This window comes from Protomyctophum bolini (assembly GCF_963924005.1).
Source record: "Protomyctophum bolini genome assembly, chromosome: 8".
Classification (NCBI taxonomy): domain Eukaryota; kingdom Metazoa; phylum Chordata; class Actinopteri; order Myctophiformes; family Myctophidae; genus Protomyctophum; species Protomyctophum bolini.
This window is the reverse complement of record NC_137869.1, coordinates 2800611-2820715: the sequence shown is the minus strand read 5'-3', so window position 1 is coordinate 2820715 and position 20105 is coordinate 2800611. Positions and strand designations below refer to the sequence as shown.

General features: G+C 45.7%; 1 protein-coding gene across 1 annotated transcript in view; it reads left to right on the top strand.

The window, feature by feature from the left end:
- Positions 1–19516, top strand: part of LOC308319543 (sodium-dependent phosphate transport protein 2B-like) — a gene marked incomplete at both ends in the record, with an annotated part of 23029 nt that extends 3513 nt beyond the window's left edge. The window contains 7 exons of the mRNA XM_080769648.1: positions 8670–8865; positions 9776–9871; positions 12045–12177; positions 13175–13342; positions 17213–17329; positions 17790–17914; positions 18953–19516. Coding sequence (XP_080625774.1) covers positions 8670–8865; positions 9776–9871; positions 12045–12177; positions 13175–13342; positions 17213–17329; positions 17790–17914; positions 18953–19516 — 1399 coding nt within the window. The remainder of the gene's footprint in view (positions 1–8669; positions 8866–9775; positions 9872–12044; positions 12178–13174; positions 13343–17212; positions 17330–17789; positions 17915–18952) is intronic.
- Positions 19517–20105: the final 589 nt, after the last annotated feature.

Below are 20105 nucleotides of genomic sequence, written 5' to 3'. Positions count from 1 at the left end.
AAGACAACGCATGGTATCAAGTATCTATTCCCCTCCCCCTCAGAGCCACGGTCCATAACTTCTACTGTATCTATTCCCCTCCCCCTCAGGGCGTTTGCCGGAGCCACGGTCCATAACTTCTACTGTATCTATTCCAGAGCCTCGGTCCATAACTTCTACTGTATCTATTCCAGAGACACGGTCCATAACTTCTACTGTATCTATTCCAGAGACACGGTCCATAACTTCTACTGTATCTATTCCAGAGACACGGTCCATAACTTCTACTGTATCTATTCCAGAGACACGGTCCATAACTTCTACTGTATCTATTCCAGAGACACGGTCCATAACTTCTACTGTATCTATTCCAGAGCCTCGGTCCATAACTTCTACTGTATCTATTCCAGAGACACGGTCCATAACTTCTACTGTATCTATTCCAGAGCCTCGGTCCATAACTTCTACTGTATCTATTCCAGAGACACGGTCCATTAATAACTTCTACTGTATCTATTCCAGAGCCTCGGTCCATAACTTCTACTGTATCTATTCCAGAGACACGGTCCATTAATAACTTCTACTGTATCTATTCCAGAGCCTCGGTCCATAACTTCTACTGTATCTATTCCAGAGACACGGTCCATAACTTCTACTGTATCTATTCCAGAGACACGGTCCATAACTTCTACTGTATCTATTCCAGAGCCTCGGTCCATAACTTCTACTGTATCTATTCCAGAGACACGGTCCATTAATAACTTCTACTGTATCTATTCCAGAGACACGGTCCATAACTTCTACTGTATCTATTCCAGAGACACGGTCCATAACTTCTACTGTATCTATTCCAGAGCCTCGGTCCATAACTTCTACTGTATCTATTCCAGAGACACGGTCCATAACTTCTACTGTATCTATTCCAGAGCCACGGTCCATAACTTCTACTGTATCTATTCCAGAGCCTCGGTCCATAACTTCTACTGTATCTATTCCAGAGACACGGTCCATAACTTCTACTGTATCTATTCCAGAGCCTCGGTCCATAACTTCTACTGTATCTATTCCAGAGACACGGTCCATAACTTCTACTGTATCTATTCCAGAGCCACGGTCCATAACTTCTACTGTATCTATTCCAGAGACACGGTCCATAACTTCTACTGTATCTATTCCAGAGACACGGTCCATAACTTCTACTGTATCTATTCCAGAGCCACGGTCCATAACTTCTACTGTATCTATTCCAGAGCCACGGTCCATAACTTCTACTGTATCTATTCCAGAGACACGGTCCATAACTTCTACTGTATCTATTCCAGAGACACGGTCCATAACTTCTACTGTATCTATTCCAGAGCCTCGGTCCATAACTTCTACTGTATCTATTCCAGAGCCACGGTCCATAACTTCTACTGTATCTATTCCAGAGACACGGTCCATTAATAACTTCTACTGTATCTATTCCAGAGACACGGTCCATAACTTCTACTGTATCTATTCCAGAGACACGGTCCATAACTTCTACTGTATCTATTCCAGAGCCTCGGTCCATGACTTCTACTGTATCTATTCCAGAGACACGGTCCATTAATAACTTCTACTGTATCTATTCCAGAGACACGGTCCATAACTTCTACTGTATCTATTCCAGAGCCTCGGTCCATAACTTCTACTGTATCTATTCCAGAGACACGGTCCATTAATAACTTCTACTGTATCTATTCCAGAGACACGGTCCATAACTTCTACTGTATCTATTCCAGAGCCACGGTCCATAACTTCTACTGTATCTATTCCAGAGCCACGGTCCATTAATAACTTCTACTGTATCTATTCCAGAGCCTCGGTCCATAACTTCTACTGTATCTATTCCAGAGCCACGGTCCATTAATAACTTCTACTGTATCTATTCCAGAGCCACGGTCCATTAATAACTTCTACTGTATCTATTCCAGAGCCACGGTCCATAACTTCTACTGTATCTATTCCAGAGCCACGGTCCATAACTTCTACTGTATCTATTCCAGAGCCTCGGTCCATAACTTCTACTGTATCTATTCCAGAGCCTCGGTCCATTAATAAGTTCTACTGTATCTATTCCAGAGCCACGGTCCATTAATAACTTCTACTGTATCTATTCCAGAGCCTCGGTCCATAACTTCTACTGTATCTATTCCAGAGACACGGTCCATAACTTCTACTGTATCTATTCCAGAGCCTCGGTCCATTAATAACTTCTACTGTATCTATTCCAGAGACACGGTCCATAACTTCTACTGTATCTATTCCAGAGCCTCGGTCCATAACTTCTACTGTATCTATTCCAGAGACACGGTCCATAACTTCTACTGTATCTATTCCAGAGCCACGGTCCATAACTTCTACTGTATCTATTCCAGAGCCTCGGTCCATAACTTCTACTGTATCTATTCCAGAGACACGGTCCATAACTTCTACTGTATCTATTCCAGAGACACGGTCCATAACTTCTACTGTATCTATTCCAGAGCCTCGGTCCATTAATAACTTCTACTGTATCTATTCCAGAGCCTCGGTCCATAACTTCTACTGTATCTATTCCAGAGCCTCGGTCCATAACTTCTACTGTATCTATTCCAGAGCCTCGGTCCATAACTTCTACTGTATCTATTCCAGAGCCACGGTCCATTAATAACTTCTACTGTATCTATTCCAGAGCCACGGTCCATTAATAACTTCTACTGTATCTATTGGCACTAGCTAGCAACATATAGCTAACTGGCTCTGGATACTTGGCAAATAACCAGCCATGGCCCCAGCAATCTCTTCAGAGGACTTTCAGAAGCTGCTTCAAAAGATTACATTCCTGGAAACGGAATTACACCTTTTAAGAGTGAATTTGGGAGTAAAACATGGGAAAGAGAATCACACGGAGAATAAGACATTCGGCTGGAGTACCCTCGGCGCACGGCCAAAGGACTCGAAAGGACGTAAAACTGTGAGTAATTCTCCGCCTGTTATCAACCCTATCTCCACGGTGATTACGAACAGAGATAACATGAAAGGACGGTTAAGTGGAAGGACTCGGAGCCCTGATAAGACCAGCTGGCCTACGCTCCCAGCCCGACCCAAAACCACCCCTCCGCAAAAGAAAAATGTGAAAAGTAAATCAAAATCCACGCCTCCCCAAAGGGAAATTATGTTGTCAAATAGATTTAGCCCTCTGCTGCCTGTTGATAGTGGGCCATCAGATAACCGTGTCAACGCCACTCCGAGCACGGTAAGATCTAAGAGCCACTCAGAAAGACGAGCAAATGGAGAGGAATTTACTGAATTTCTGATTGTCGGCGATCAGGCTGTAAAGTATCTTAAAAGCAACAAAAAGATAAAGGTTTTATGTTTTCCCAAAGACACAGTCTCTACTATAGGGGAAAGAATTGAAAAGATTGCTCTGGCTCATCCCGTGGTAAAAACGCTGATACTGCACATCGGTGCACGTGATGCGGAAAAAGGAGAATCTGAAATCCTAAAACAGGATTTCAGTGCCTTATTGCAAGACCTGAGCACTGTGTCTAGCATTCTTGATGTTGACATTACGATTAGTGGCCCACTGCCCCCGATGACAGGCAGTGAGCGTTTCAGCAGATTGTTTGCACTCAACAAATGGCTCTCAACGGAATGCACAAGAGAAACACCCCTGCAAAAATCATTCAATTTTATTGACAATTTCAATTTTTTTTGGGACAGAAGACATCTCTTTGTAGACGCAACACACCTAAACAAGCTGGGTCTTAAATTATTTTCCACCAACATGCTTCATAACATGAAGCATCCCTGTCAACTCTCCAAACTGGCCAGTAACGTGTTACCTGAAAACATGAATTGGGAGAGAAAACTCACAGGGCGTGAAGTCACAGCGCCCCCTGGGGGAGAAAAACTCACAGAGCGTGAAGTCACAGCGCCCCCTGGTGGAGGAAAACGCACTGAGCCTAGAGCGCCCCCTGGTGGAGGAAAACGCACAGAGCGTAGAGCGCCCCCTGGAGGAGGAAAACGCACAGAGCGTAGAGCGCCCCCTGGAGGAGGAAAACGCACAGAGCGTGGAGTCACAACACCCCCTGGAGGTGAAAAACTCACAGAGCGTGAAATCACAGCGCCCCCTGGAAGAGTAAAACTCAAAGGGCGTGAAGTCACAGCGCCCCCTGGAGGAGTAAAACTCACAGAGCGTGAAGTCACAGCGTCCCCTGGTGGAGAAGAAACATCAGAGCCTAGAGCGCCCCCTGGTGGAGGAAAACGCACAGAGTGTAGAGCGCCCCCTGGAGGAGGAAAACGCACAGAGCGTGGAGTCACAACACCCCCTGGAGGTGAAAAACTCACAGAGCGTGAAATCACAGCGCCCCCTGGAAGAGTAAAACTCACAGGGCGTGAAGTCACAGCGCCCCCTGGAGGAGTAAAACTCACAGAGCGTGAAGTCACAGCGTCCCCTGGTGGAGAAGAAACATCAGAGCTTGAAGTCACAGCGTCCCCTGGTGGAGAAGAAACATCAGAGCTTGAAGTCACAGTGTATCCTGGTGGAGAAGAAACATCAGAGCTTGAAACATCAGAGCTTGAAGTCAAAACGTCCCCTGGTGGAGAAGACACATCAGAGCTTGAAGCGTCCCCTGGTGGAGAAGACACATCAGAGCTTGAAGTCACAGCGTCCCCTGGTGGAGAAGAAATCACAGAGCATGAAACATCAGAGCTTGAAGTCAAAACGTCCCCTGGTGGAGAAGACACATCAGAGCTTGAAGCGTCCCCTGGTGGAGAAGACACATCAGAGCTTGAAGCGTCCCCTGGTGGAGAAGAAACATCAGAGCTTGAAGTCACAGCGTCCCCTGGTGGAGAAGAAATCACAGAGCATGAAGTCACAGCGTACCCTGGTGGAGAAGATACTGAGGAATTTCTAACTCCCTCACCAATACATCTCCTCTCGTTCACCCCGGGCATGGTGGACCTGATAAACATTGGAACAAAGTCGACCCCCCTTAACAGACGAGTTTACCGACTGACGGCGCCCCATATGTCAAGCCCAGCTCCAGATTGCCTAGAAAATACATTTGATAACTGATATGAACAGGGTCCATTATGCGCAGCAACAAACATGTATGGACCCCATGCTTCTAGAAAGCCTGGTGTTTCAATCATTGCACAGGTTGAGGTTCACAACATTTCTACTGTTATTTCAAATAGAGTGTCCAACACAAGGAGTGGTCTGGAGAGAGAATGCTGTTTGGTCACTGTACCTCACAGGCATCACAGCCCCCAAAAATGTGACAACAAGCTTAACCTTGCCTTGTTTAACATCAGGTCACTAACAAATAAGTCCTCCTCTGTAAATGATATAATCTGTAAAGAGAAGCTAGATATAATCTTTCTAACAGAGACATGGCTTGGCTCGGATGGAGCTGTTCTCCTAGCGCCAGCCTGTCCCGCAAACTACAGTTTCATTCACTCTTTTCGTAAGGCTAAGAAAGGAGGTGGACTGGCAATAATTTTTTCAGACACGTTAAAATTCAAGGCTCTGACCCTTGGCAGCTTTACATCCTTTGAATACCAGGCCACTACACTACTTGGTCAACCCTCTATGCCAATGATTAGCATTTATCGCCCGCCAAAATGCAGTAAGGCAATATTTCTAACAGAAATATCAGAACTTTTATCTATCTGCTCCACTAACTATGACAGAACTCTTATCTCAGGTGATCTTAATCTTCACCTGGATGATACTACAGATGCTGTGGCTATGGGCTTCTTAGAGTTATTGCACTCCTTTGAGTTTATCCAACATGTTGTTGGGCCTACACATAAACATGGGCACACTCTGGACCTGGTGATTTCTAGAGGGCTGAACATCACTGTGGAAAGGACTATTGAAAGGCCTGAGCTATCAGACCACTATTTGCTGTGTTTTAATATGACTGTCTCTGATCTAGAGAAAAACATCACGGAATATACCATAAAAAAGCGTTTTTTTAGCTCTTCTGCAGCCGACGAGTTCTCTCGTCATCTGGGGCCCCCCCTGCCCGATACCCCCCCAGTAAATGATATGGTTCAAATTTTTAATCTTAAACTAGAGTCAGCTCTTGATATAGTGGCTCCTTTGAAAACAAAAAAGAAACATAACACCAGAATAACACCCTGGATAAATGAGCATACACGCTCACTGAAGCAAGAATGTCGTAGAGCTGAGCGAGCGTGGAGAAAAAACAAACTCACCATCCACCTAGAGATTCTTAAAAAGTCAACAGTCGCCTATAACAAAGCCTTGCGTCTAGCAAGGCAGGCATATTTCTCTGGCATTATTAATGAGAACAAGAAAAATGCCAGAGTCCTATTCTCTACCATTGAACGACTTTTAAACCCCCCCCAGTCCTACAAGCAGTCATTCCCGGCCTCTAAAGCTAAGTGTAATGAGTTTGCATGCTTTTTTGATAACAAAATCTTTAACATTAGAGCTGATATTATGAATGGTGCTGCTGCTAGTGCAAACCCTCAAACAGCAGCTAATGGTCCCAGAGTAGATCTCTCCAGGGGGAGCCTATTAACGTTCTGCGCAATTGATGAAGATGAACTCCGCAAAACTATATCACAGATGACATCATCCTCCTGTTCATTGGATAAAATTCCCACCACGTTTCTCAAAGAGGTCTTGGACAGTGTGATTGGAGATATCCTAAAAATTGTAAACAGCTCTCTACAATCAGGTGTCTTCCCAGACTCACTGAAGACTGCTGTAGTTAGGCCCCTACTCAAGAAACACAATCTTGATCCCTCTGTTTTGGGTAACTATCGACCCATTTCAAATCTACCCTTTCTGGGCAAGGTTTTAGAAAAATGCATCTTTCATCAATTGGATGTGTTTCTACAGAACAATAATGTGCACAACAAATTCCAATCTGGCTTTAGGAAAGGTCACAGCACAGAAACAGCACTTGTAAAAGTAATTAATGATCTTAGGGTGTCTGCTGACAAGAAACATGTATCTGTTCTCCTACTCCTAGATCTAACGGCTGCATTTGACACGATTGATCATTCAATTTTAATACAGCGTCTGGAACACTGGATAGGCCTGTCTGGTACGGCCCTGTCCTGGTTTTCCTCCTACCTATCAAACAGAAGTTACTTTGTCAATCTAGCCGAGTTTGACTCAGACAAACACGACATCAGCTCTGGTATTCCACAGGGCTCGATTCTTGGCCCTCTGCTTTTCTCCTTGTACATACTGCCATTGGGCGAACTCATTACCAACCACGGAGTCAATTTTCATTTCTATGCTGATGATACCCAACTTTATCTTTCTGTGGCTCCAGATGATCCCTGTGCTTTAGACCCGCTGTTGACCTGTCTGTCTAGCATCAAATGTTGGATGAGTGAGAACTTTCTCAAGCTAAACGAGGATAAGACAGAAGTTCTCATAATCGGTTCTAGTGAGCAGAAAGAATCAATAATAAGCAGACTTGGTAACCTGACTGTAGAAAGTAACAGTAAAGTAAAGAACCTGGGGGTTATTATTGATTCTGAATTGAATTTCAATTCACACATTAATCATGTTACCAAGATTGCCTTTTTTCACCTTAGAAATATTGCACGAATCAGAGCCTATTTGTCCTTGGACGATGCAAAAACGCTAATCCACGCCTTTGTTTTTTCTCGGCTTGACTACTGCAATGCACTCTTTTCAGGACTGCCTAAGAAAACAACTGACAGACTACAACTTGTCCAAAATGCAGCAGCCAGAGTTTTAACTAGAACTAAGATGAGAGAACATATTACTCCAGTTTTGGCATCACTGCACTGGCTTCCGGTTGTTTTTAGGATTGATTTTAAAATTCTTTTACTTGTCTATAAAGCTCTCAATGGTCTCGCACCTTCCTACCTACTTGACTGCCTGCCTAAATATGTCCCAAACCGCCCCCTAAGGTCTTCCACTGCCGGCCTGCTCGCTTTGCCAAAAAAAATGGCAACTAAAAAACACGGGGAAGCAGCTTTTTGCTTCTACGGGCCGTCGGTATGGAACAAGCTCCCACTGTACCTTCGTCAGGCAGCCTCTGTAGACATTTTTAAAGCTCAGCTCAAGACCCACTTCTACAACATTGCTTTTAATTGATCTTTTATTTTTTGTTATTCATGTCCTCACTGCATTACTGCTTGTTTTTAATGTTGTTGCCATGCTTTTCTTTTATCCTCCATTTCTCTGTAAAGCACTTTGAGCTGCATTTCATGTCATGAAAGGTGCTATACAAATAAAGTTTTATTATTATTATTATTCCAGAGACACGGTCCATAACTTCTACTGTATCTATTCCAGAGCCACGGTCCATAACTTCTACTGTATCTATTCCAGAGCCTCGGTCCATTAATAACTTCTACTGTATCTATTCCAGAGCCTCGGTCCATTAATAACTTCTACTGTATCTATTCCAGAGCCTCGGTCCATAACTTCTACTGTATCTATTCCAGAGCCTCGGTCCATAACTTCTACTGTATCTATTCCAGAGCCTCGGTCCATAACTTCTACTGTATCTATTCCAGAGCCTCGGTCCATAACTTCTACTGTATCTATTCCAGAGCCACGGTCCATGACTTCTACTGTATCTATGCCCCTCCCCCTCAGGGCGTTTGCCGGAGCCACGGTCCATAACTTCTACTGTACCTATTCCCCTCCCCCTCAGGGCGTTTGCCGGAGCCACGGTCCACGACTTCTTCAACTGGATGTCGGTGATGGTCCTGCTGCCCCTGGAGGTGGCCACGGGGGTCCTGGAGAAGCTCACCAAGCTGATGATCGACTCCTTCAACATCCAGGGAGGCGACAACGCCCCCGACCTGCTCAACGTCATCACGGACCCCCTGACCGACGCCATCATCGAGGTAGTCATATAGACACCGCCGACGACTGCATCTCTCACAGCGTTTACTGCACTGAGAGATTGTTTATTAATAGGCTATGGAAACTGCTGTCACAGATTCCCCTCTAGGCTATGGAAACTGCTGTCACAGATTCCCCTCTAGGCTATGGAAACTGCTGTCACAGATTCCCCTCTAGGCTATGGAAACTGCTGTCACAGATTCCCCTCTAGGCTATGGAAACTGCTGTCACAGATTCCCCTCTAGGCTATGGAAACAGCTGTCACAGATTGCCCTCTAGGCTATGGAAACAGCTGTCACAGATTCCCCCATAGGCTATGGAAACTTCTGTCACAGATTCCCCTATAGGCTATGGAAACTGCTGTCACAGATTCCCCTCTAGGCTTTGGAAACAGCTGTAACAGATTCCCCTCTAGGCTATGGAAACAGCTGTAACAGATTCCCCTCTAGGCTATGGAAACTGCTGTCACAGATTGCCCTCTAGGCTATGGAAACTGCTGTCACAGATTGCCCTCTAGGCTATGGAAACTGCTGTCACATATTGCCCTATAGGCTAGGTGTTACTATAGACACCTTTACAAAACACCTTGGTGAAGAAATGTCTCTGTAAGGAATTCATTAATTCCCAGATTGGACATTGTTTCGATAGCATATTCCCTGACTATAATGTGTGTCTGTCTGTCTGCCTGCCTGCCTGCCTGCCTGCCTGCCTGTCTGTCTGTCTGTCTGTCTGTCTGTCTGCCTGCCTGCCTGTCTGTCTGTCTGTCTGCCTGCCTGCCTGTCTGTCTGCCTGCCTGCCTGCCTGCCTGCCTGCCTGTCTGTCTGTCTGCCTGTCTGTCTGTCTGTCTGTCTGTCTGTCTGTCTGCCTGCCTGCCTGTCTGTCTGTCTGCCTGCCTGTCTGTCACCCCCATAGCTGGACAAATCTGTCATCAACGACATCGCCACCGGCGACCCAGCAGCCAGAAACAAGAGCCTGATCAAGATCTGGTGCAAGACCAGAAAGGAGATTGTAAGGATTCCTTCATCGTTATCACACACTGATATAATTACACAGCTACACACTGCATGTTATCTGATGCTTCAGATAACAGTACATGACAGTACAGTCAGTGCGATAACCTCGTTATCAGTTCTCCGTGTTAATGATTGATGCAGCTGTTCCGTGGAGACATCTCCTACCCTTTAGATGTCATCCATGTATAACCCATTCTGAACGGGAACCCATTTTGGTGTTGGCATCATGTTATGCTTTAGCTATTGAAAAATAGCAGATCTACAAGCTCATAGCGCGCCACCGAGTGGCGCGCTAAGAGCTTGTAGGTCTGCTATTTTTTTTTAAATCGAAGAACGACTGACATTTTTTAGAATCTGATCTCAGGTCAGAATGGGTTAATCAGACCAGTGTGTGTCCAGTGGAAACCTCGTATGAATCTGATCTCAGGTCAGAATGGGTTAATGTCGTTATAACTATTGCACTGGGGAGGGGAGTTAGTAGGCCTACTTAATATCAGTGGCGGTATAACTATTAAAGGACCACTTCACACCTTTTCAACCTAGCTTCATTATAATAGGTCCTCACTAATAATCATGAAAAAATGGGGCATTTTATTTTTCTACTCGGTCTGTGTCTCATAAGAGGGCTGTGGGCAGTTCAGAAACCGTCTTCCAGTGTCATCATCGATGGGGAATCCAAGCTAATATAAACTGCAGGCTTTCTAGTCCTGAAAAGTTGCAATGCGAAAATGGAAGCCATCGTTCTCACGATAATGAAAATCTAAACATGCTGTAGTGTTTAGATGGTTCTGTTATGACTTCTCCTCTGCATGCTGTAGTATTTAGATGGTTCTGTTATGACTTCTCCTCTGCATGCTGTAGTGTTTAGATGGTTCTGTTATGACTTCTCCTCTGCATGCTGTAGTATTTAGATGGTTCTGTTATGACTTCTCCTCTGCATGCTGTAGTATTTAGATGGTTCTGTTATGACTTCTCCTCTGCATGCTGTAGTGTTTAGATGGTTCTGTTATGACTTCTCCTCTGCATGTTGTAGTGTTTAGATGGTTATGTTATGACTTCTCCTCTGCATGTTGTAGTGTTTAGATGGTTCTGTTATGACTTCTCTGCATGCTGTAGTGTTTAGATGGTTCTGTTATGACTTCTCCTCTGCATGCTGTAGTATTTAGATGGTTCTGTTATGACTTCTCCTCTGCATGCTGTAGTGTTTAGATGGTTCTGTTATGACTTCTCCTCTGCATGCTGTAGTGTTTAGATGGTTCTGTTATGACTTCTCCTCTGCATGCTGTAGTGTTTAGATGGTTCTGTTATGACTTCTCCTCTGCATGCTGTAGTATTTAGATGGTTCTGTTATGACTTCTCCTCTGCATGCTGTAGTGTTTAGATGGTTCTGTTATGACTTCTCCTCTGCATGCTGTAGTGTTTAGATGGTTCTGTTATGACTTCTCCTCTGCATGTTGTAGTATTTAGATGGTTCTGTTATGACTTCTCCTCTGCATGCTGTAGTGTTTAGATGGTTCTGTTATGACTTCTCCTCTGCATGCTGTAGTGTTTAGATGGTTCTGTTATGACTTCTCCTCTGCATGTTGTAGTGTTTAGATGGTTCTGTTATGACTTCTCCTCTGCATGCTGTAGTGTTTAGATGGTTCTGTTATGACTTCTCCTCTGCATGCTGTAGTGTTTAGATGGTTCTGTTATGACTTCTCCTCTGCATGCTGTAGTGTTTAGATGGTTCTGTTCTTGTTTCACTGGAAGACGGTTTCTAAACTGCCCACAGCCCTCCTATGAGACACAGACTGAGTAGAAAAGAATCGTGCCATTTTATCATGATTATTAGTGAGGACCTATTATATGAAGATAGGTTGAAAAGTGGTGAAGTGGTCCTTTAAGTAAATTTACTTATAAGTAGGCCTACTTTACAACACATTGTGAGCTGGTAGATCTGCTATTTTCAAAAGATGTTTAAACATTTTGAAAACTTGAAATGACACATTCTGCACAATGAGTACTTTGTACGTCACATTTACGTCACATCTAGACGAGCAAATCGGCTAACCAACCAATCACATAAATTCAGTTGTTCACGATGTATTATGATGATGTATATAATGATAAGAGCGCCCCTCACTTCACACGGGGTGTGATTTATTTTTTTATTTTTTTTATCACAGACTCTACTGAACGTGACGGTGCCGGGACAGGAGAACTGCACGGCCGGCGCCCTCTGCTGGTTCGAGGGGCTCGGGGAGAACCTCACCTGGTGGACGCAGAGAAACCACAGCGAGACCATCAACCTGGAGAAATGTAAGCAACGACTCGCCTCGACTCGCCCGCGCGTAACGTAATGTCCACCTGCGGCAATTACAGGATTACCCGATCTAGCCCCGAAGCTTCTGTGAAATACGAGCGACCCCCCCCTTCCCCCCCTCCCCCTCAGGCCCTCTGGCCGTGCACGGGGGGGGGGGGGGGGGACAATGACCACCATTGACTTCCTCAAGTGACTCAGCGAATGGCCTGCTTTAGCCTCGCTGCCTGCTCAAAGGGCTCCATTCACCACGTCGTCCAGTCCCTAGATTTAGAACCCGAGTCGTCGCTTCATGCGCGGCCACTGTTTTCCATGTCCTCGCTGCCAATTAAAAGTCAATACCTTTTTCCTTGTTGGCTCATGTGCACCGGGCGGCGTTTGTTCAGATCAAAACCTCAGGCCCCCATGTGGGCCATCTCTGTGTGGGCCCCCTGTGGGCCCCATGTGGGCCATCTCTGTGTGGGCCCCCTGTGGGCCCCATGTGGGCCATCTCTGTGTGGGCTCTCTGTGACTGCTATAGAAGTGATTCAAAACAACGGTATAGTGGCTCGCACACACACACCACGACTTCAGTTCAAAAATATTGATTGTATTTTTGAACAAAACGGACAAACGTTTGGGGCTATATCCAGCCTTCATCATGCAGTGTGTGAAGGCTGGATAGCCTCAATGTTTGTCCTGCAGTCTTGGTGTGTGTGACAACCTGCACCACCGTTATTTTTATATGTTTTGAACGGGTATGGATAGCGCCACCTACAGTCAGAGCGCGGTGCTGCAGGTCACATGAAGAGTGCAGCTATAAAGTGATTCAAAATGTTCCGTTCAAATCGAAGGTCGGAGAGATGACGAATAATTCCCCCTAAATACTTTAAGAAAAGCCTATATGGATAATTTCCTGGGCCACTCGTTGTTCTGAAAGGGGGAGGGACTGCGACGCTGAGTCTATAATAATGTCCTATAACTTGTCAAACGAATGTCTCGGACACGACGCTGCAGGTTCTCACATCTTCGTGAACGCCAACCTCCCCGACCTGGCGGTGGGGCTCATCCTGCTGGCCATGTCTCTGCTCATCCTGTGCACCTGCCTCATCCTCATCGTCAAGCTGCTCAACTCCATGCTGAAGGGCCAGGTGGCCGTGGTCATCAAGAAGGTCCTCAACACAGGTACGTACCAAAGGAAAGGAAAGGTACTATGTTTACCCAGGGTAACTGGACTAAGGAAAGGAAAGGTACCATGTTTACCCAGGGTAACTGGACTAAGGAAAGGAAAGGTACCATGTTTACCCAGGGTAACTGGACTAAGGAAAGGAAAGGTACTATGTTTACCCAGGGTAACTGGACTAAGGAAAGGAAAGGTACTATGTTTACCCAGGGTAACTGGACTAAGGAAAGGAAAGGTACTATGTTTACCCAGGGTAACTGGACTAAGGAAAGGTACCATGTTTACCCAGGGTAACTGGACTAAGGAAAGGTACCATGTTTACCCAGGGTAACTGGACTAAGGAAAGGAAAGGTACTATGTTTACCCAGGGTAACTGGAATAAGGAAAGGAAAGGTACTATGTTTACCCAGGGTAACTGGACTAAGGAAAGGAAAGGTACCATGTTTACCCAGGGTAACTGGACTAAGGAAAGGAAAGGTACTATGTTTACCCAGGGTAACTGGACTAAGGAAAGGAAAGGTACTATGTTTACCCAGGGTAACTGGACTAAGGAAAGGTACCATGTTTACCCAGGGTAACTGGACTAAGGAAAGGTACCATGTTTACCCAGGGTAACTGGACTAAGGAAAGGAAAGGTACTATGTTTACCCAGGGTAACTGGAATAAGGAAAGGAAAGGTACTATGTTTACCCAGGGTAACTGGACTAAGGAAAGGAAAGGTACCATGTTTACCCAGGGTAACTGGACTAAGGAAAGGAAAGGTACTATGTTTACCCAGGGTAACTGGACTAAGGAAAGGAAAGGTACCATGTTTACCCAGGGTAACTGGACTATAAGCTCAAGAACTTGTTTACAGCCAGGCCCTGCTCATAGAACATTTCATGGTAGAGGTTCAATGCCTTGCTCAAGGGCACTTCAGCGGTGGTAATTTTAACGTGCCGGTCCGGGGATACGAACTAGCGACCTTCCGATATCAAGACCGCTCCGCAAACCGTTCGGCCACCGCTGCCCAGGTACTGGGCTTAACGTACTACGTACAGCGTCTTCTGAGTAACACTCCATTTAGATCTATAGTCGTATTTTAGTCATCCGAAATGATGTAGTTTTAGTATGTAGTTTTAGTTGACTAAATGCCATATGGTTTTAGTTCAAGGTTCAAGGTTTCTTTATTTTTGTCTCCCGAGAGAGAGAGATTTGTCTTGGCCCCCAAGGACCCTTCTGTCAAAAGCTACAGTTGTTTTTGCAGACTAAAATGTATTTTTTTGCAGGCCTTCATGGTGGCGTCGTAATGCCTGCTTTTTTTACAGTTGGTTGAAGCTGAATATAGCCGATCTACAAGCTTCACTGCTCACTGCTTTTTAGAGTGCAACTCCCCGAGTTCAACCAGAAATGAAAATAAATTGTCTTTTAGTTCTATTTGATCTCTTCTCCACTAGTCCGCTCCCGTAACATTTAGGTCTAGGTTTTATTGGTTGATGAAATGGGACCCTTTACAGGTCTGTAACTGATGAAATGGGACCCTTTACAGGTCTGTAACTGATGAAATGGGACCCTTTACAGGTCTGTAACTGATGAAATGGGACCCTTTAAAGGTCTGTAACTGATGAAATGGGACCCTTTAAAGGTCTGTAACTGATGAAATGGGACCCTTTAAAGGTCTGTAACTGATGAAATGGGACCCTTTAAAGGTCTGTAACTGATGAAATGGGACCCTTTAAAGGTCTGTAACTGATGAAATGGGACCCTTTAAAGGTCTGTAACTGATGAAATGGGACCCTTTAAAGGTCTGTAACTGATGAAATGGGACCCTTTAAAGGTCTGTAACTGATGAAATGGGACCCTTTAAAGGTCTGTAACTGATGAAATGGGACCCTTTAAAGGTCTGTAACTGATGAAATGGGACCCTTTAAAGGTCTGTAACTGATGAAATGGGACCCTTTAAAGGTCTGTAACTGATGAAATGGGACCCTTTAAAGGTCTGTAACTGATGAAATGGGACCCTTTAAAGGTCTGTAACTGATGAAATGGGACCCTTTAAAGGTCTGTAACTGATGAAATGGGACCCTTTAAAGGTCTGTAACTGATGAAATGGGACCCTTTAAAGGTCTGTAACTGATGAAATGGGACCCTTTAAAGGTCTGTAACTGATGAAATGGGACCCTTTAAAGGTCTGTAACTGATGAAATGGGACCCTTTAAAGGTCTGTAACTGATGAAATGGGACCCTTTAAAGGTCTGTAACTGATGAAATGGGACCCTTTAAAGGTCTGTAACTGATGAAATGGGACCCTTTAAAGGTCTGTAACTGATGAAATGGGACCCTTTAAAGGTCTGTAACTGATGAAATGGGACCCTTTAAAGGTCTGTAACTGATGAAATGGGACCCTTTAAAGGTCTGTAACTGATGAAATGGGACCCTTTAAAGGTCTGTAACTCAGGTCCTTGGAATCCAAAGGATTGAGAAGCTCTGGTTTAGGTTTACGTTCAGTAGTTCTGGCTCACGGCCAAGCTACACCAGGCTTTTCTCTGTGAGTGCGTAAGCCAGATCTGTGGCGCGCGGCAGATTTGTGCGGGACCTTCCGGGAGGATATATATAGATATGCGCGCATGGGGGCATTATACGCACGTAAAAGATTTAGAACCGATCCTATTTTTAGAGCACGCGTAGGATGGCCCGCGGTATCCGTGCGTCTGGTGTAGCTCATGGTATCATTGACATATATTGGTCCTATCCAAACGCACTGTACGAGCGCAGTAAACGCATACGCACGCGCGCAACATTGCCTGGTGTAGCTTGGCCGTCAGTGACAACAACCTGTTTGATAGTCAGCACACCTGCTGTGTGTGGTGATGCTTGATGAGCAACACAGGTACAGTATGTACAGTCTGAGTCCTCTATGACGTCACCTCCAGGTGCTTCAGTCCTGCTGTGTGACACAGAGAGCTCAGGCACAACAATCTGCAATGTTATACTTTGACTCCGAAGAGTGTGTGACCATTTATTTTAAAATCTTTAACAGAACCATAAAAATCACAATCAGCTTAAAAAAAAAAGCAGTGGTGGTTTCCAGGAATTACATTTTGGGTGCACAATCAGTAGCACTAAAGGTTTTCAAAGAGATATACCTGCCAGACAGTAGGATACAAAGATATACCTGCCAGACAGTAGGATACAGAGATATACTGTACCTGCCAGACAGTAGGATACAGAGATATACCTGCCAGACAGTAGGATACTGTACAGAGATATACCTGCCAGACAGTAGGATACAAAGGTTCAAAGGGCATGCATTTGCATTCGAATGAGTGATTGAGGGTCAGTCCGATGTCCACTCATTTGCACATAATATAGGGGGAGGGGGGGATAAGGAGATCACGAAAAGAAAGAAAGCCACAAAGTACAGGTAAAGGGTTTCTCCTGTTTTGGTCCTCATTACAAGCTTTTTCTACAGAACTGTACACTTAAAAGAAAAATGTATTGCAATGATGGTTGATGCTACTTTCTCTCCACCTGGTGTTGTTTTGGTTGGCTTACTATAGACTTCCCCTTCGGCTGGGCGGCAGGCTACATTGCGACAGGTTCGGCTACATTGTAATGTTGTTGTTTCAGTTGGCCTACTCTAGTCTTCCCCTTCGGCTGGGCAACAGGTTCGGCTACATTGTAATGGTGTTGTTTATAAAGTAAAGTGTCGAGACGGTTTTAGCGTTTAACTCCTTGCAACCGTTTGTTCCCAAGGAGTTGCATAGACTAGACTAGGCTGGGTGAAGGGTTGGGCTACATTGTAACGGTGTGGTTTTGGTTAGTCTGACTCTAGACTAGACTAGACTAGGGTTGGGTTACATTGTAACGGTGTGGTTCTGGTCGGTCTCCAGACTTTCCCTTCCCGTTCAGCTGGGTGACGGGCTACATCGCCATGGTGGTGGGAGCAGGAATGACCTTCATCGTCCAGAGCAGCTCCGTCTTCACCTCGGCCATAACTCCCCTCGTCGGTGAGTTCATTCATTCATCATCACAGACTTCAGCTTCTCAAAGATCTCAAAGATTCCAGACGCAAAGTTATAGAATCAATCGATTCGATTGGAACAAACTCCAAAAATCCATATAAATCAGATCACTGCCTTCCCTAGGTCAATTCAGGGAAATTATTTCTAGCACTTTTACTCAGCAATGTAACTGTTTTAATTGAGTCTCATCTATTTATTATATTTATTCTAGCTTTGGACACTTTCTGTTTTACAATTCATATTTTGATATTGCTGTATTGTAGAGTGTATGTTGTTTTTTGTATTTTGTGCTTTGTATTTCGGCTACATTGAAAATGAGGGCTTGCCCCTCAATTGTACTCCGAGTTTAAATAAAGGTTATGATGATGATGAATCAAGTTATAGAATCAAGATGGTGAATGTTTTTCATTTAAAAAATAATATAACGTCTTATATTACCCGTCAGGTATTGGTGTAATCAGCCTAGAGAGAGCCTATCCACTGACCCTGGGCTCCAACATCGGTACCACAACCACAGCTATCCTGGCTGCGATGGCTGCCCCCGGGGAGACGCTGGCCAACTCACTGCAGGTCAGTTACCACCAAAAAAAAGACACAATGTTTTGCCTGCATCTCATGCATGGATTCCTTTGGTGAATTGGTGACCGAAGTCGACCCGGTTTATAGAATAGAATAGAATCACGTACTTAGTCAAAATATTTTTTTTGCCATGGACATACAGAACAATGATATTACCAGAAACATGTAAATAGCGAGCCCTGAATGACCGTAACAGGTCTGTAACTCTGAGAGTGTACAACAACTGGAACCAGAGTAAACTTTGTAAAGGCAATCTGTGGGACACATACTCAAAAGACAATTCATAAACAATGAATAATGAGGCAGCACAAAATGTCAGAGTTATATAGTATAAGGATTTTACTCGAGTAAGAAGACAAGACTTACATGACCTGTTACATGCATGGAAAACCCAGTCTCGCTCCCAGAATGACAAGAAACACCAGCCTATATAGCTTGCTCTTCACACAGACAACCCCCAACATATAGATAGCCTCAAGGCATTCACCAAATGGGGCAGTGGCATCATAAACAAACAGCCGGACAGAAACCAGCCTGTAACCTGGAGTATTATTACAATGTTTATCCCTAAATTTCCACGACATTACCCCACTTTTAAACATTTAAAAACTCATAAACACCATTTATCAGCGCCGCTCTAACCATCCAAGTCTGAACGCACCTTTAGAGGGTAGGCCTGGGACGGGGGTGGTGTGTCTGTGGTGAGGGTCTTAAGTCCAAACCAATGAGTCGTCATGCAACCACTGAATTGAACCAATTGAACCAATTGCGTTGACATGCGCTGACGTGCCACTGGGCGTGCCACTGGACGTGCCACTGGACGTGCCACTGGGCGTGCCACTGGACGCGCCACTGGACGTGCCACTGGGCGTGCCACTGGACGTGCCACTGGACGTGCCACTGGACGTGCCACTGCGACAAACGCTAAATCCGCTTCGTAGCGTCTGCAGGACCCATTGCCGTGGTTTGGGCTTAAGTTTGACGATATCTTTTTTTTCTTTTTCCGTGTTCCACTCTCTTTCTCTCCAGATCGCCCTGTGCCACTTCTTCTTCAACATCATGGGCATCATGCTGTGGTACCCCATCCCCATCACGCGCATCCCCATCCGGCTGGCGCGCGGCCTGGGCAACATCACGGCCACGTACCGCTGGTTCGCCGCCTTCTACCTGGTCCTCTGCTTCCTGGTGCTGCCGCTCACCGTGTTCGGCCTGTCGCTGGCCGGCTGGCAGGTCCTGGTGGGCGTGGCCGTGCCCGTCCTGGCGGTGTTCGTGTTCGCCGTGGTCGTCAACCTGATGCAGGCGCGCTGCCCCCGCTACCTGCCCGCCGGGCTGCGGACCTGGGACTGGCTGCCGCTGCCGCTGCACTCCCTGGAGCCCTGGGACTCGGTGGTGAGCTCCTGTCTGCGCTGCTGCTTCAAGTGCCACAAGAACTGCTGCGCCTGCTGCTGCAAGTGCTGCGGCTGCAAGGACGAGAAGCCCCCCCCTCCGGAGGACCGCAAGAAGAGCCTGGAGATGTACGACAACCCCGCGCTGGACCCCGAAGACCCCCCGCCGCCCAATAAGGAGGCCACCAGCAGAGCCACGCACCTTTAAACGCCCCTGGAACTGTGGGCGTCGAGGCCGCCAAAATACTCTAATTAAGCAATAAGCCACGAGAGGTCTCAGGTTATACCGGGTATTTTACACTGGCTGGGAGGCGTAGGCAGACCCGAGGCGCAGCGGAGAGTCTTCTACACCCCCAGCCAGTGTAAAATACCCGGTAAGCATGGGGGGGCTCGAGTGGCTTATTGCTTTTCTAAAACGGTTACAAACATATAGCAATATTAACCTAATAAAACTATTACATTCACAAAAGTAGCTACGCTTTGCGCCACCAGAGCGAGCCACATCACTTCCTTGTTTTGCTCAGCAAGTATAGGCTATGTGACGGGAGAATAGCGCTTGATGTCTTTACGGGGCCGCCTGGAGCCACACATTCACAGTCATATGAGCCGGGCGGTGCTTATAGACGCCCCCCGCACGGCATGGGGGTTTGCAAGGCAATCAAGCGCTCCCCTTCCCCCAGTACTGCAGAGATGTAGAGATCAGCTGCGAATGATATAAAGTGATTGAAGGAGTGGGTTATCGGTGGATATTTACACCGGTCACGTGACGGCAACCAGCCAATCAGAATCAAGTATTG